Source organism: Petromyzon marinus, chromosome 40 (assembly GCF_048934315.1).
Source record: "Petromyzon marinus isolate PM22_M1 ecotype Great Lakes invasive population chromosome 40, UKy_Petmar_22M1.pri1.0, whole genome shotgun sequence".
NCBI classification, from domain to species: Eukaryota; Metazoa; Chordata; class Hyperoartia; order Petromyzontiformes; family Petromyzontidae; genus Petromyzon; species Petromyzon marinus.
The window spans coordinates 11,020,379-11,036,195 of NC_133706.1; the positions used below are offsets into that span (position 1 = coordinate 11,020,379).

General features: G+C 45.2%; 1 protein-coding gene across 1 annotated transcript in view; it reads right to left on the reverse strand.

The window, feature by feature from the left end:
- Nucleotides 1–15,605, reverse strand: part of LOC116950811 (ceramide transfer protein) — a 31,601-nt gene extending 15,996 nt beyond the window's left edge. The window contains exons 1-4 of the mRNA XM_032968896.2: nucleotides 15,181–15,605; nucleotides 7,450–7,566; nucleotides 2,225–2,338; nucleotides 1,899–2,037 (exon numbers count right to left, since the gene is read on the reverse strand). Coding sequence (XP_032824787.1) covers nucleotides 1,899–2,037; nucleotides 2,225–2,338; nucleotides 7,450–7,566; nucleotides 15,181–15,399 — 589 coding nt within the window. The 5' untranslated portion in view covers nucleotides 15,400–15,605. The remainder of the gene's footprint in view (nucleotides 1–1,898; nucleotides 2,038–2,224; nucleotides 2,339–7,449; nucleotides 7,567–15,180) is intronic.
- Between the last annotated feature and the right edge of the window lie 212 nt (nucleotides 15,606–15,817).

Here is a 15,817-nt window from a genome sequence, read left to right on the forward strand (position 1 = left end):
GCAGGGCTACATTGAGCGCAGGACAGTGCAGCACAATCCATTGTTGTACTGTGTTGCGTTCCCCACCATCACTCAACCTATACGGAGCAGGGTGGAAGTATGGCGAGGTCAACTGCAAGAACCATACGGCAGGGGATTTATAAAGATAAAATTTATCCAGAAAGGCCTCATTGAGACTCAAAGAGTATTTTCAGATGGAATTTGCACAGAGATGTTCGACTAATTCAGAATACAGGAATATTTAGCATGTCAAAGGAAACCAGAGTACCCAGAGAAAGCCACCACGCATACAAAGGAAATCACGGATGGGTTAAAAGTCCCATTTGCCCTCCTACCATCAACTGGCCACCTAGAATTTCATAGGGTATGAAAATTTCACGAATCTGCATGCGATCCACAAACCCTTGCCTCTCAAGTGCCGGAGCAAAAAGCCCACAACCTACCACGTCACCACTCACAGACAGGAGTGTGCACTGTGAAATAGCCAGTCAAAGGGTCAAATGACGTGGCATGGAGGCTGGATGGTGGATGCTTCTTATCTGCTGACTCTGTTGTATTTCTTGGTTAATATTTGCATTTGCTGACTGTGTGATCTGGCCAAGACAGGGTCTCTTCTCGACTCCCCTTTTGGCCACAGTATTACAAGACAAGACTTGGCTGTGAAAAAAAATAAAAAATAAATCCCCTGCTAAACGCTTGCTGCTGTACAAATCACATGGCATCAAATAATTTCTTTTTCACAACAATCTTTTGTGGCACATGCTCCCAGGGGCTGTGACCCCCCCCCCTCAACTATAGAAAATCCTTGGATTTGATTGTGTAAGCCTCAAGGGAATTTCACTTTCCACCAATCTCGTCAGCAACTGGGTGACACAGAGGTCACAGGTAATCTCCGTTTTATCCGGAATTGAATGTAGCTCCTCTAAGTAAGGCCACGTCTTGTTTTGTGTCTGCCACCTACGAATATGACAGCGAAAACGAAAAAAAAGACAATTGCCACATAGACGCTTCAGTTGAACACCCCCTCCCCCCCCCGTGGTACGAGAGCACTTAAAATAGAGTAGTTTGGAATGGGCTTGGCCTGCAGAAAAAGGAGCATATTCGCAAAACAGGCCATCACAAGGTTTAGGTAACGATACATATTTCATCCACACAGGTGGCTGGGTGGCTCAGATGTCAAATTACTAAACTGGCTACACCGAGGGCCTGGGTTCAAATCTAGGCAGAAAACCTACAGGTTGTCAAGTGTAGGGAGTTGATAGCTAGTCTTAGCCTAGGCGGTCACCAATGACTGAACACAAAAAAACAAAGGCATTCAATTTGGTTTTGAACTCAATCTGGCTAAATTCCCAATCTGAGAATAAAATTATCAGTGTGACCGTCAAGAGATGTACATACCTATCATATGGCACAGCAGGTGGGAATGTCTTGCCCTATACTGTGTGGATCAGAGGTTGCTTTGAAGGGATCTCTGAAGTAGCTCTGCCTCCATGGGCCAATTCTCAAATACGAAGGGCTGCACTGCTGTGAGAGATCCAAAGGGACTCGTCTGCTGACATGATGCCGAAAGCACAATTGGAATAATGGAAAAGAATCACCAACGTTATAAAAATATATATATAAAATCCATACATTCCGCCCCGTATTGCCTTGAGCCACCGTCTCATTCAGCCTGTCACAAATGCGTAAAGTCTGTGGCTTTTGCTCACTGCGTTTCCGTCACAGCCGCTGATGTAGAAGAATGACATTGAAGGAAAGAGTGCAAGTTTGACCGAAGCAACAAAGCTAGTGAATGACAAAGATAGGGAGAGTTCATTGAGCCACATTGCCAATCTTGAGCTGACAGGAGGGGAAGGGAAAAAAAGAAGAGCAAAATGACACACGCTGGCAAGTGTCACCTCTGTCTCGGCTCAGCTCGTCCTTTGACACCGCATCCGCGCAGACGTCGAAGTACTTCTGGAGCGTGTCCACTTGCCGGCAGAGGATGTCCCGGAAGGTCTCCATTTCCGCAAGTTTCTCCCGCAGCCCCAGCCCCTTCTGAGAATTGATCAAACAAAACACGTGCGGCCCACGAAATTCCAGGTGTTGTCGCAGCATTTGGTCGATACCAATGTGCAGTTACCCGATGGCGCAATCGTCAGGATGACGGACCTCACATCGTCATTTTGCCTGCAGTCGAGAAATACGAACGTCGGAATTGCCAGCAACGGTGGGGGGCTCTCACCTTGAAGGAGGAGGTGGATGTAGTTGAGAAACCACTCGCCCCGGAAGTGAGTGACAGCATGGAGCCGTGACGCCGTAGGCTGGACTCGGATCCATACCCCGATTCTGTCTGCAGCTGTAAACCATACAGACAAAGGACTCGCCCTATAGACATATATACCATTGGTGTATGTGCTGTTAGCGTACACCTATTAAGGCTATCACAGCACACGACGGGATGGCATGGCCAGCACAATACCTGACCGCCAGTCTCCGCAGTGGCAAAGTTTAAACACTGAACCAGATGCTCATTTTTAAGGCTCAGTTGAACCAGGAACAAGTTCTGATACCACTCGCCACACACGAGTCATGGTCAGGAGTTTAAGTCAAGTAAATGGGTACCGAGGGTAGTGCACAGACCACTGCACCATCACTTTGTGCATGTACATAGCAACATTCTCATGTGCAAACACACTCGCATCCAGTGTCCCACGAGAATGCATCTTACAGATCTCCCACGGTCTAATGAGCCAAAACAAAGATGTGCACAAGCGCAGCCCCCTCGGTTAATCTTGTGGGAAAGTGCTCAAGGCTTGTGGGAAAATTGAGATGCAGTCTTGCACTACTGGACAACTCAAATATAGGCCAACACTCTACGAGCCAACACAAAACACAGCAGTCATTGCGAACTCGTACAGTGAGCTGGGCACACCCACTACGTAATCTCATGAAGCACAAGTCAATTCACTCAACCTCCTGCACTTCAAAACAAATTTGGCCCAAGCTGTAAGCCAACTCATGAGCGAGTCTTTCCACGTTTTTTTGTCTTCTGTTTACATTACCAAGGCCCTCAACATGCATACCATGTGGTGATCCCAACAGCAAGGATGGCTGGTGGGGGGGGGGAGAAGAGGATAGCTCCAGATTTAAGGGACATTTTAGAGAACATTTAATCATTTATTTTGTTAACGAGTTTTAATATTTTATTCTATTTTAATATAATGCGTTGTGTATAATTCATTGGGTTGATGTTCTGTGAAGCTGACGAGACGCTGTCATCTTGCAAGGATCCCTTTTGGAAATAATATCTCAATCTCTTGAACTGGGTCTTAGCATGGTTAAATAAAGATTAATATTAATGTCACCGAGTGAAATGACAAGCATATGCAGTACAATCTAAATATTTATTTATACTGGAGGAATCCGATGAGCTATAAAGATATTTTTCACAGATGTCCATTTGGGGTGGGTAGCAGAACGTTACAACAAACTAAATAAAAACGATAGGAGTGCAAAGTATAGGAAAGGTTAACAAAATCACGCAAAAAAAACCTAACCTATTTTTATTTTACCAGGTAAAGCCCACTAAGCCATTAGCTTATTTTTTCAGAAGCGACCTGGCCACAAATGATAGCTCAACTAATTGGCTTATCACGTGGAAACTTAGGGCAGACAATCTAAAACACACGTTTCGATCACTGCGTGCACGTTCTCGGAGCCAAAGTGCAGCCCGAGACTTCTGCTCGCCATTTTCCATTTCCAGTGATAGGGCCCCAGGTGATTCCTCGCCAACCCCCTGACCTTTGTTTCTACTCATTCCCATGCAGTCCCACAAGAGGAATCATCGTCTTTAGCACCAGCAGTGCCCAGCCTCACGGCAGGAAATGAGCCAGGAAGGAAAGGGGGTAAACTAAGTCGCTGGGTTGTGCGAGCTGGAAAGCCACGAAGAGAACGCAAAGGCATGTGGGAACAATACAGCGGTTTAAAAAATGTATTTGCATAAAGGAACAACTTCAAACGATGCGCATCCTGGGTGATCGTGTTTATCACTTGTGTGTTCGCACTTACGCATCGGTCAGCCGCCACCGCTGTAAACTAGCGCTGCACAGCTGTGAATTACGATCGTCTCGTGATGCAGCCTCACGAGTTGGGAGCTTATGAGAAGCGCTGTTTTGTTTTGAAATCGTTACGTAATCATTATTATTTATTTTCGATGACCAGACTCCCCCCCCCTCCCTACTTACATATCACGTCCTGGCAAGGGCCATTAAATAAACAATGGACAGGATTCCAGTTAAGCAAGCTTTCAGCAGCTGCACGTCACAAACGGTTTCAGAGTTTGACAAGCTGCCTTCCCCAAGTGTCCCATTATCAACCACCCGGCCCCGTTTGTAATGAGTCATTGACCACTTAGAAGTGGAGTGCTGGGCAGAAAACGCTCCATTAAAACATCCTCCTCACAGCATATCCATTACAGGAGCCTCGTAGTGGCCACTGAACTAAATGGCTTCTGCATGCTTAAACATTCTACTGTCACCTTTTGGTTTGGACAATGATATGTGGGTCATAGTTATCAGCATGGCTGATAATGATGATTACGAATGGTGTGTAGACTAGATATTAACTGGATAACAGCTTTGAAAATAGAATCAGGTCAGCAGGCCACGGACTGTACATTTTCTCGATGAATACTTTATTTTTAGAAAAATAACTGAAATGAACAAAGAATGCCTAAAATGCCACCCTACCAAACAACATCAAGTGTTTCAGATGCTGTAAAACTAGCCTTGTAGCGATTAATCTATCATCACTATTGATTATTATGCTCGGTAAGCACATATACAATGACGTGCAAGTATCTATTATTCACAAGTTATGCAATATTATAAAAAAATATTACAATTGGCAAGCCTATAAGGCTGTACAAATGAGATAGATCAAATGAGAAACAATACAGACGAGAAGGCACAAAATTAGAGAGGCTATCAACTCGCTGCACTTGAGATGTCACTTTAATAATGGGTGGCTTAAATTTCAGATTCAAACTCAGGATCTCAGCTGTGCCAGCTCCGTGCTTTGACACTATTTACCAGGCATAATGCAAAAATTGATTCCTACACTCAAGAACACACGCTTCAAATTGCGCATGTTAAATATGGAATAGCTGAAACTCAGGCGATGATATACTCATGTTACATTTTGGCTCATCGAGCAAACAAAACTGAAAAAGGCAAACAGCCTAAATAACTAAAACACCACGAACAAGGCAGCCAAACCTGGGCAAAAAAAACGCCATTCCCGAATCAAAACAAGATCCTAAACGGTGACAATTCCTCGAATCGCAGGCAGGGTTAATCTGTACACTTGGTAAAACGCGGTTGAATAACCAGCGAGAGCCAGCCTGCTGCATAAGCAAGCACTTGTTGGAAGTCATGGACGTGCCGCCAGTGCATTCATCAGAATTACGAAGGCGAGTGTGAAATTGCGCTTGCGCCGCACGCGCCATCACACGTAGCCAACATGTGACGCGCGTCCAACAATCGTCCCGTCCACAGCATGAAAGCCAGCAACACTGCTCAATCTTGAGCGGAATGCAACGGGGGCGCCCTGACAGACGGGCACGTGGGAGGGGGTACGGAGGGAGGGCCTGGCGGGGTGTGTGGGAGGGAGGCAGAAAACGTCGTCGGGATAATGGATGTTCACGGGTGTGGCAGAAACAGGAACCGCCATAGAGTGCTCACAACTGGCGTCAAACCAAAACCACCTCGATTAAGGAAATTGACTGGCGTGAAATACCGCACACAGTTGACTGACCCCCAGGATGTCAAGCTGTGTGAATGTAAAGATATTTGTTTACCTTTTTTATATCCCTGTCTTGCATCCAGCCATTTATCTGCCTGCAGTCATGTTTATCAGTGTTTTTTTTTTACCCGAAGCAATCCGCGATGATGTATGTCATATGCAACCGGAATGTTAAATCGAGTGACCCGCATGCATACGGATTAGTAGTTTGGCTGAGAAGGCATATTAGTCAGCCTGTTTTCCTTCCTCCATGCACACTCATCGTTTAGGAATGTAATCCCTGGTTGAGTAACCCCCCCACACCCCACGTGACAAATGTGATAAAATCTGTGTGTTCTCTCTATTGCTTACCTAGCCCGATTGTCAACAGTAAAAACAAGCATGACGCTTTATAGGTAGACACTGCTGAACTCGCATACCTGGGTTTACAGCAGTATCATCACTCTGCACAATTTCAATATTGCTCCATAATTTGCAAGAGTAACCTTTACCCCAGAAAGACAACACGCTTTGAGTCTTCTTTTTCTGACAGCCGTCTTTCGTCACTATGGGGTCGGTCAAGATAACATGATTTTAGCGATAAGCAAGTATTATTGAGATGGACATTATTGAAATCAGAGTAAAAAGTATTGGCATCACGTATGCAAACGGTGACCAAGAAATTCTGTTGAAGCCACCAATCAACCTCCTTTCAATGGGAGGTCGCTCCTTCTCCACAGCTGCACTCAGCAGTCATAGGGGCCCTGCCCAAGTCTACGATTAAGACCTTCCTTATTTTTTCCCTCCGCCCACGACCGACTATAAAATGCATGCATGAGACCACTGTTTGCGTACGTTGTCTTGAGATTGCGGTCACATTTAGATGGTATATAAATTAAAAATGGATTTGTATTGGCACCGATACACTGGCGCAGCCCAGCGACACGCATCTGGTAGGGAGGAGCGTGTACAAGTGTAACCTCCGGAAGGCAAGCGGGCTTTGTTCGTGGTCCAATTTGCACAGCCAATCCCTCCGGGATCGTGCCTTGTGTACGAGCAGCAGGTCTGCTTTATTGAAATGTGCGAAGACAACACTACCGAAGCTTAAGTGTGCAGTCTCTCTCAGTGCCGCGGCATGAACACCGTGGCCCATTGCACCGCGTTTTCATTTTCCACCATGCGAGGACACGGGTGACCGAAACTCAAGATTGGAACCCAGGATCTCAGCAGTCCAGGCTCGGAACACTATTAGAAGGCAAGGGATGCATCAATTCATAGATTGAAATGTATTCTTACAACCATGATACATGGATGGATTCGTGTTTGTCAAAATAAAATAACTGTTACAACGTTACAAACAATAGTTTCTTAAATCTCATCGGAAACCTGAATGTGAAATTCATTGTCTTCCGGTGGGGTGAATCAATGATTCAGAATATATTTCGCTACTTTTCATATTAATATATCAACGTCACATTTAATCTCATGGACCAAACAAGACAGAACTAACCAGAAACAATACAAACGAGAAAGCAAAAACAGTACAAGAATCGTAACTTCAAATTATGGCAATTCATCGAACTGCCGTGAGGCAAATCGTTAGTGGAGTGCCTTCTATTTGGCCCTCTTGAGCCACCCCGGTCCACCTTTTGTGCATCTATAGACGTCGATGAATTGCGGCCTCACCTTGTGATGTTCCAGAGCCTCCACCCACATTTGCCGGTGCTGAGGGTCTTCCGCACGGAAATACCACACGCTGTCGTTGACCGAGATGTCAAAGCGGCACTCGTCAAACTCGTGGGGCTGCAAGACAAGACACGACCAGAGCGCACATATTCAAGTAAAAGTGTCCGCCACCCCACCCACCCCCCCCCTTCTATTAACCTTGCAACCCGAGTTTGATCCACGGCCAAGGCTATCAGTGTCAGGAGTGGTATCTGAACGGATCCTAGCCACCAATCCACAGTGACCAGCATGGCATGGGGAGGCCTTCATCCGGTATTAGATTGACAAAGCGCTTAACGGTAAACGAAAACACATTTACACTGAAAAATTCTTCTCCATGATTGCAGTTCTTGTCGTGCAATTAATTTAATCTTTAATTCAAATTATTACTGAAAGTCAGTTACAGAGTGCAATGAAACGATTTTAATATAAACCCGTGGTAATTCAAAATGTGCTTTTTATGAGACCCAGTTATTTTTACAACAACGTATTAAACGTTGCCAGAAATATACGGATGTGCCACAGTGAGTCACTGGCACGGGGGTTCTTGGCATCCAGCGGGACGTGCTCGATGGCACACAGGGACGCAGGCACCACCGGGAGCTCCGCCGCCCCCACCAACGGCGCTGAGTCATGTCCCTCGCAACCCGTGGTTCGAATGTGACCGTACCGTCACGTAAGTTCCAGATCATTGCAATGACTGTTTTGCTAAATTCCTAAATCGAAAGTTAAGCAGGAACGTCGAGGCGCGGTGCTTGGAATTACACGCGCGAGAGACAGGAAGACCAACGCGTGGATTAAAAAATAACAAATACAAGTTTGAGACATCGCATTGATGGGTCACAAAAGTAAGTGGGCTTTGGTGGGACACGTAGCTGGAAGGGATGATGGCCGGTGGTCGAGGTAAACGACGGAACGACGGAATGGCAGCCAGAGGAAGGAACACGCGAGAGTTGGTGCCCACCGCGGACACGGAGCAATGAAATCAGTGTGTGCAGCAGCAACTGGATGAAATGTTGTGCTGTGCGAGGCCAAGAAACAGATAGTGATGGCTTGGGGAAGCCTTCATCCAACAGTAAATGGAGGTCTGAAGATAAAAAATTGTAAGGGCATCAATCTCGTTGTAAATATTTGAATAACACATCGAATCCTGAAAGCAAACCGAGGAGATGAATGCATGCCTTTGTGGAATTTTCATTGAGGCCTAACAAGACACCTTTAAAATTGTAAACAGCACTGCATGTGTATAGACTCGTGTTTAATATATGTGCATGATGAAATTCAAACACGATACAAACGTCTGGTAAATGGCATTCACAAAAATAAGGTGATTCACAGTATCGGCAAAGGAGTAAGGAATTAATTAACGTGTCAGCCTGACGTCTCAGAAACAAGATCAATGACTGGTTTGCAAACAAGCATAGGAGACGTGACGTGTGGTTCAGAGAAAAAAATTATAACAAAAATCAATAAGCTGCAGGCAACATCACATGTACGTGTCCAACAGCTAACACATGGAAGTTATCAGGCCGCTAACAGAGTCTACCAAATCACACATTAATGGTGTATTCTCACTTTACTGCAACTTACCAAATTTATCCGTAATGTGGAAAAACATGGGGCGCCCGAGACACATTATATTTACTGTGCTTTTGCACCTTAATGAAACAGTTGGATTAAGCGATAATGCTCAGGATTTGTAGCACATGCCATAGGATTTACTAAAAAAAAAAACATCGCCAACAAGATCTGGAATTCATCACACATTTGTCACAAGAGGTTTAGAAGCAGTGTTCGCCTCTCCACATAAATCCACAAATGATCATTTGAAACTAGAGCTGGAACAAGTGAGAGACGACAAATTGTAACAGATTGCTTGGGCACATTTAAAAATGATAGAGGAGCCCCGACAGGCTGTCTGCCAAAGGTGGAAAACCCCCCAAGCTGCAGCCAGGGTGGCACGGCAGATGACGCCAATGACGTCACCAAGGTCCGACCATCACCTCCCAGCCAGTGGCACAAGTGGGAAGATAGGAAGACTTCCCCCTCCCCCAACCCCCAACTATTTTTTTTTCTTTTTCCGATTAGGTGATTAGGAATGGAACCGATAATCGGAAGAGTTTGACATCTAAAATAATCGGACAAGCGAGTGTTATTTGAAACATTATCGGGCTCCAACAAGAAGCAGCAGCCACAATGCCGTGGAGAGAGTCGAGAGTTGTTTGGAGGGGTCGCTGGGACATTTATCCTGGCGACTTAAACATTATCGGCAACTGTCAAACTAGCAACGCTCCTCAGACGGATTGGACTGCTGTATGCTGGCATCATGGCCAGTGTTAGGGTTAACTTAATTTTCTTCTGGAAGTTCACGTGACTTAAAAACACAGAAGGCATTTTCATAAACGAGATGCGCAAGTCACATGTGACAGCAGCGCCTTGTACAATATGAACTCAACAATTGTAAACTGCCTCTTTTTTATAAAGATGGGATACACATGTTGGTGATCTGCAGCAAAGCAGGAAATTGTTTCAGAATCTGAATACGTATTTATACTGGAGGAATCCAATGAGGTATAAATCTATTTTTCACAGACGTTCAGTAAGGGCGGGTCAGAATGTTACAACAATAGAAAATTGCCAAGTATAGGAAAGGTAAAACAACAAAAAAATCACACAAAAATAGATAAAACTAAACTATTTTTTTTATCTTACCAGGTCAAGCCCACTGAGCTATTAGCTTCTTTTTTCAAAAGCGAAATGGCGACAAATGATAACACAACGAAATGGCTTATCATTTGGGTGGGTGCGGAGTCGAAATGTTGGCAGTTGGGTGGGTGGCAGTGGTTGGTACACTGCACTAAGAACCCGGCCACCCAAGTTCGATAGCCAGTCACGTCTTACATAAAAAGACAGCCCTGCGTGTCACCCTTCAATCTACACTAGACTGTGTAATAAACTACGGTCTAACAATCCTCCCCTGCACTAACACACGGTGGGGGAGGCCTTCATCCAGGTGTGGATATACAAAACAAATGTATATACAAAGGCAGAAATGGATTTAATTACTACTCATCACATGATTTATGCATTTGACCCACACACAATTAAGGCTTCTGTACAATGAGCACATTTCTCATTCATCTCCACAGTAATTATGGTTTTGCAAAAGCGTGCCATGGTCTCATGTGATACAAAATTCCCTGAAACGTGTTTCTTTTGAGTTCCAGGAATCTGCTGGGCAGTTTTAAACTCATCATTATGACACTGTGTAATTTGGATGGTAATTACAATATTTTTTATAAAATTGAATGAGATATCGCAAACCCACAGTTGATAAAAGTTTATTTTACCTGAATGAGTCGACACTGGTAACTTGAGCATTGCGTGCTTGTGAAGAAACGCAAAACAATGATTTCAACCTCAATTAGTGATAATTGGTTAGCAAACATACAATGCCCAAGTAAAATTGCCTCTTCACGATTATTCTATACTGTGTATTGTGAAATATAGCCTTCAAGTTGCCGATATAAACTGCGCTAATGGCTCTCGAAGTTTACTCAATAGTTTTCATAGAACAAAAAAACTATTTAAAAAATAAAGACATTTTCAGTCCATTGATGGATGAAAGTCTCGCCAAACCATGTCGGTCACGGTTTTTTTTTACCATACTTTACCACGCTGGTCAGTGTACGTTGGCAAAGGTAGGGGTGTGGAGGGTGGCACCGATTCTGACATCACTCGCTGCTGATGTTTGCCGTAACCTGGAATAAGGCCCAGCGTGCTCGCATCTTCGCCACCATAATAAATGTAACATGTTTTTTTCTCTCTCTCAAATCTTAATCATTTCAGAGACCGTTATAAAATGACATTCACAAGGTTGAGAAATGAGCAACACATCTCAAACATGTCATGAAACATTTCAAAAATCATTATACGGCTCCTATGCACATGCGCTTTGAATAGCTCCTTATGATAAACAGGAGGCAGTGAAGTGTGAACAGAAATAAAGCCCTGTCAGCCAAGGACTACAGCCCTATTTGCATGAAAAGTCGTGTCTTGTAATGACAATTTACATTGTCATTTCAGTTAAACCGATTCAACGGCATATAAATCCTGCCTGTCCTTTGATGATCAGATATTGAAACTAAAATGCAGTCATGCAGGAAGAAACCCCATTAAGTGACACCGACTTGGCTTTTAAAAGTTTCTGTATCAGATAATAAAAGCTTCACTCATCAAGCTCTTCTCGTTTATTGTATTCATTTCCTATGTATATATAATATTGCTGCGGTTTCCAGCTTATTGCTTTGAATTGCAGAGTTGGTTTGCATTTCTGTATAGAACTCTAAAGAGAATTGTAGGTGCCCTATAACCTAACAGCAGCAATAAAACCTGGAAAGTGTTCTGTAATGGCTGTGAAAATAAGCAGCCGCATTTACAGAATTACCAGCTATGGATCTAAGGAGAAATCTAACAGCCTTAACCAGCCAAAGTTGATAACTGCTTCCATAACAACCATCAACCCCAGCAAGACCTATGGTTATTAAGCAGATAGCAGATAGGACTGGGGTGCTGCCAATTAACTCTAGCTGCTCATTACATGGAGGGAAAGTACAGTGAGGGAAAAAAGTATTTGATCCCCTGCTGATTTTGTACGTTTGCCCACTGACAAAGAAATGATCAGTCTATAATTTTAATGGTAGGTTTATTTGAACAGTGAGAGACAGAATAACAACAACAAAAATCCAGAAAAACGCATGTCAAAAATGTTATAAATTGATTTGCATTTTAATGAGGGAAATCAATTTTTGACCCCCTCTCAATCAGAAAGATTTCTGGCTCCCAGGTGTCTTTTATACAGGTAACGAGCAGAGATCGGGAGCACTCTCTTAAACGGAGTGCTCCTAATCTCAGCTTGTTACCTGTATAAAAGGCACCTGTCCACAGAAGCAATCAATCAATCAGATTCCAAACTCTCCACCATGGCCAAGACCAAAGAGCTCTCCAAGGATGTCAGGGACAAGATTGTAGACGTACACAAGCCTGGAATGGGCTACAAGACCATTGCCAAGCAGCTTGGTGAGAAGGTGACAACAGTTGGTGCGATTATTCGCAAATGGAAGAAACACAAAAGAACTATCAATCTCCCTCGGCCTGGGGCTCCATGCAAGATCTCACCTCGTGGAGTTGCAATGATCATGAGAACGGTGAAGAATCAGCCCAGAACTACATGGGAGGATCTTGTCAATGATCTCAAGACAGCTGGGACCATAGTCACCAAGAAAACAATTGGTAACACACTACGCCGTGAAGGACTGAAATCCTGCAGCGCCCGCAACTCAACTCACCGTGTTTGGAGGAGGAGGAATGCTGCCTATGACCCCAAGAACACCATCCCCACCGTCAAACATGGAGGTGGACACATTACGCTTTGGGGGTGTTTTTCTGCTAAGGGGACAAGACAACTTCCCCGCATCAAAGGGACGATGGACGGGACCATGTACCGTCAAATCTTGGGTGAGAACCTCCTTCCCTCAGCCAGGGCATTGAAAATGGGTCGTGGATGGGTATTCCAGCATGACAATGACCCAAAACACACGGCCAAGGCAACAAAGGAGTGGCTCAAGAAGAAGAAGAACATTAAGGTCTTGGAGTGGCCTAGCCAGTCTCCAGACCTTAATCCCATAGAAAATCTGTGGAGGGAGCTGAAGGTTCGAGTTGCCAAACGTCAGCCTCAAAACCTTAATGACTTGGAGAAGGTCTGCAAAGAGGAGTGGGACAAATTCCCTCCAGATGTGTGCAAACCTGGTGGCCAACTACAAGAAACGTCTGACCTCTGTGATTGCCAACAAGGGTTTTGCCACCAAGTACTAAGTCATGTTTTGCAGAGGGGTCAAATACTTATTTCCCTCATTAAAATGCAAATCAATTTAGAACATTTTTGACATGCGTTTTTCTAGATTATTTTTGTTGTTATTCTGTCTCTCACTGTTTAAATAAACCTACCATTAAAATTATAGACTGATCATTTCTTCGTCAGTGGCAAACGTACAAAATCAGCAGGGGATCAAATACTTTTTTCCCTCACTGTAACTCAGGTGGCGCTAATTCGAAGACAATTACAGTGACGGCAAACACACATTTGTGCGCATGCCTTGAGCCTTACTAAAACAAACAAATACCTGTACTTAATGGATGGAAGGCAGGGCGATAGTAAAGTGCCCTTATCTGAGCCCTTTAGCCAACACTAGCAGAGTTCTTCAGTGAAAAGCACTGGGCATGTTGAAAATGCTACTGTTACTTTTACAGGTTTTCGTCGGAGTCTGCATACAATCCACAAAAAACATCGACAGCTGTGGTGAAGGTACTGCTACAACAGGTAAACCGACTGACTTCTCAGGGGGGATACGCCATTTCAGGGCATTATCAGTGTCCTTCATGCATCCCTGTAAGACATTAATCATCGCCCGTGACGAAGAACAGTGTGGCCTGTGATTGCACAAAAATCTGAAACCATAGTGATAATATTTTACAAACAACAGATTTGGGCTTGGATAGCAACACAATGACTCACTTTAAAATGTAACCTTAGGTTTCCCTTGGCAGGAGAGATGGGAGCAAGGTGCTGGCGAGTTCCCGCAGAAATTATCGGGCCAACTCTATGCCAAACGTATTAACAAGGATTACGAGCCGCAAGCTCACCTTACCATTCAACAAAACCCTAACACTACGAAACAATTGAAGAGGTCGTCGGGATAATTCTTAAGAAACTTGTCTTTTCTTACTATCCCTGTTAACTTATACATTTTACGTAGGATTGTGGAGTCGGATAAGTCCCTGTGCCAGGTTACCTGGGGTCATATTAGTCGAGTTGTTACATTAGCCTGGTGGTTGTGGTAGTATATCGGCTGTGATGCCAAGCTGTAAAGCCGTGATATCAGTGCCGCGTGTCTGTGGTGTCAAAGATGTTGGCTATCGCATGATACGGGTGCACGTGCATCAGCGTATTGGTCGTAGTGGTCCAAGCAGGATTATGGTGACATACGCAGAGTGGTTAAATTTCGATTTAAAGCTTTCGTGACTGCAAGGATTCATCTTCTTTGGTTCTTTCGGTAAAGTCACGTAGAATGATAAAATAAAACAATGAAATTCTCACGACGTTTCGGCCAGGACGGCTACTTGTGTTGTGGCCGAAACATCGTGAGAATTTCATTGTGTTATTTTATTATTGTATTCGCATTCTACGTGACTTTACCGAAAGAACCAAAGAAGAAAAAAATACGCAGAGTGGTTGTGGTACCAATTTTCTAAATTAAAAAAAGCATTTATTTAGAATAGCGTTTTGCGTTTCGTTTGTTGTCCTTCCCACCGCACCTCCGGTTAACACGGCTGGCTACGTACGGCGCGAAAGAAGTCCAACATACATCAGGGGGATGTGTGTGGTATCAGCCGAGTGATACCACCGTCATGATGCGGGTAACACGAGTACCCTGCCAGCACCACCACCACCACCACCCAAGCGGACAACACAAGCACCCAACATCCAACACTACAACCACACAACACATAGCCCCACCACCCAAATCACTCACTCGGCTGACACCCACAAAACCAGCGCTAACCCCATCACAGAGGGCCCCCCACCCCACCGCCCCCCTACACGCGCGCCCACGCAGAATCTTGCTCGCTCACCGTGATGAGGGCCTTGGCCAGACATATGGCCCCGCGGCATCCAAACTCGCTCTCGTCGGCCGAGCGGCAGTACGTGAGCGTCCCTCCGCGCACCGCCACCCATCGGCCCTGCCAGCCCAGCAGGTAGTTGGTCCACTTGCTCAGCTGCCCGCACAGCTCCCCCGCCTCCGCCGCGTTCTCCGCGCTCTCGGCCTCCTCGTCGTCCGACGCGTCGTGCATGGCAGCTGCGACAAGCTGCACCCCCCCGTTGAACGATACGCAAACTGCGGTGGCGATATTATCAACAGCCACGGCGATTGATAATAATGACGGATGAAGGTGTGGGAGGGGGAGGAGGATGGTTGTGGGGTAAACACGAAACAAGGGTTGCGCTGGCACGAACCCACACTCGACGCGAATGAGCCCTGACGGCTGCCGTCCATTATATAGCCGCGTGCAGGCGACGTCACCAACACGCGCGAAGCAGTGCTTCGCCGCCATCTTGCTAGAGGGAACCGTGGGGGTAGGTGGGGGGGGCTCGAGATTCATTAATGTCGACGGTTGATGACGTCGCATAATGAGGTGGTGGTGGGGGGGGGAGTCGAGGACGGTGGTAGCAGCCCCCATCCCCTCTGCGGTGCCTCCCCCCACCCACCCC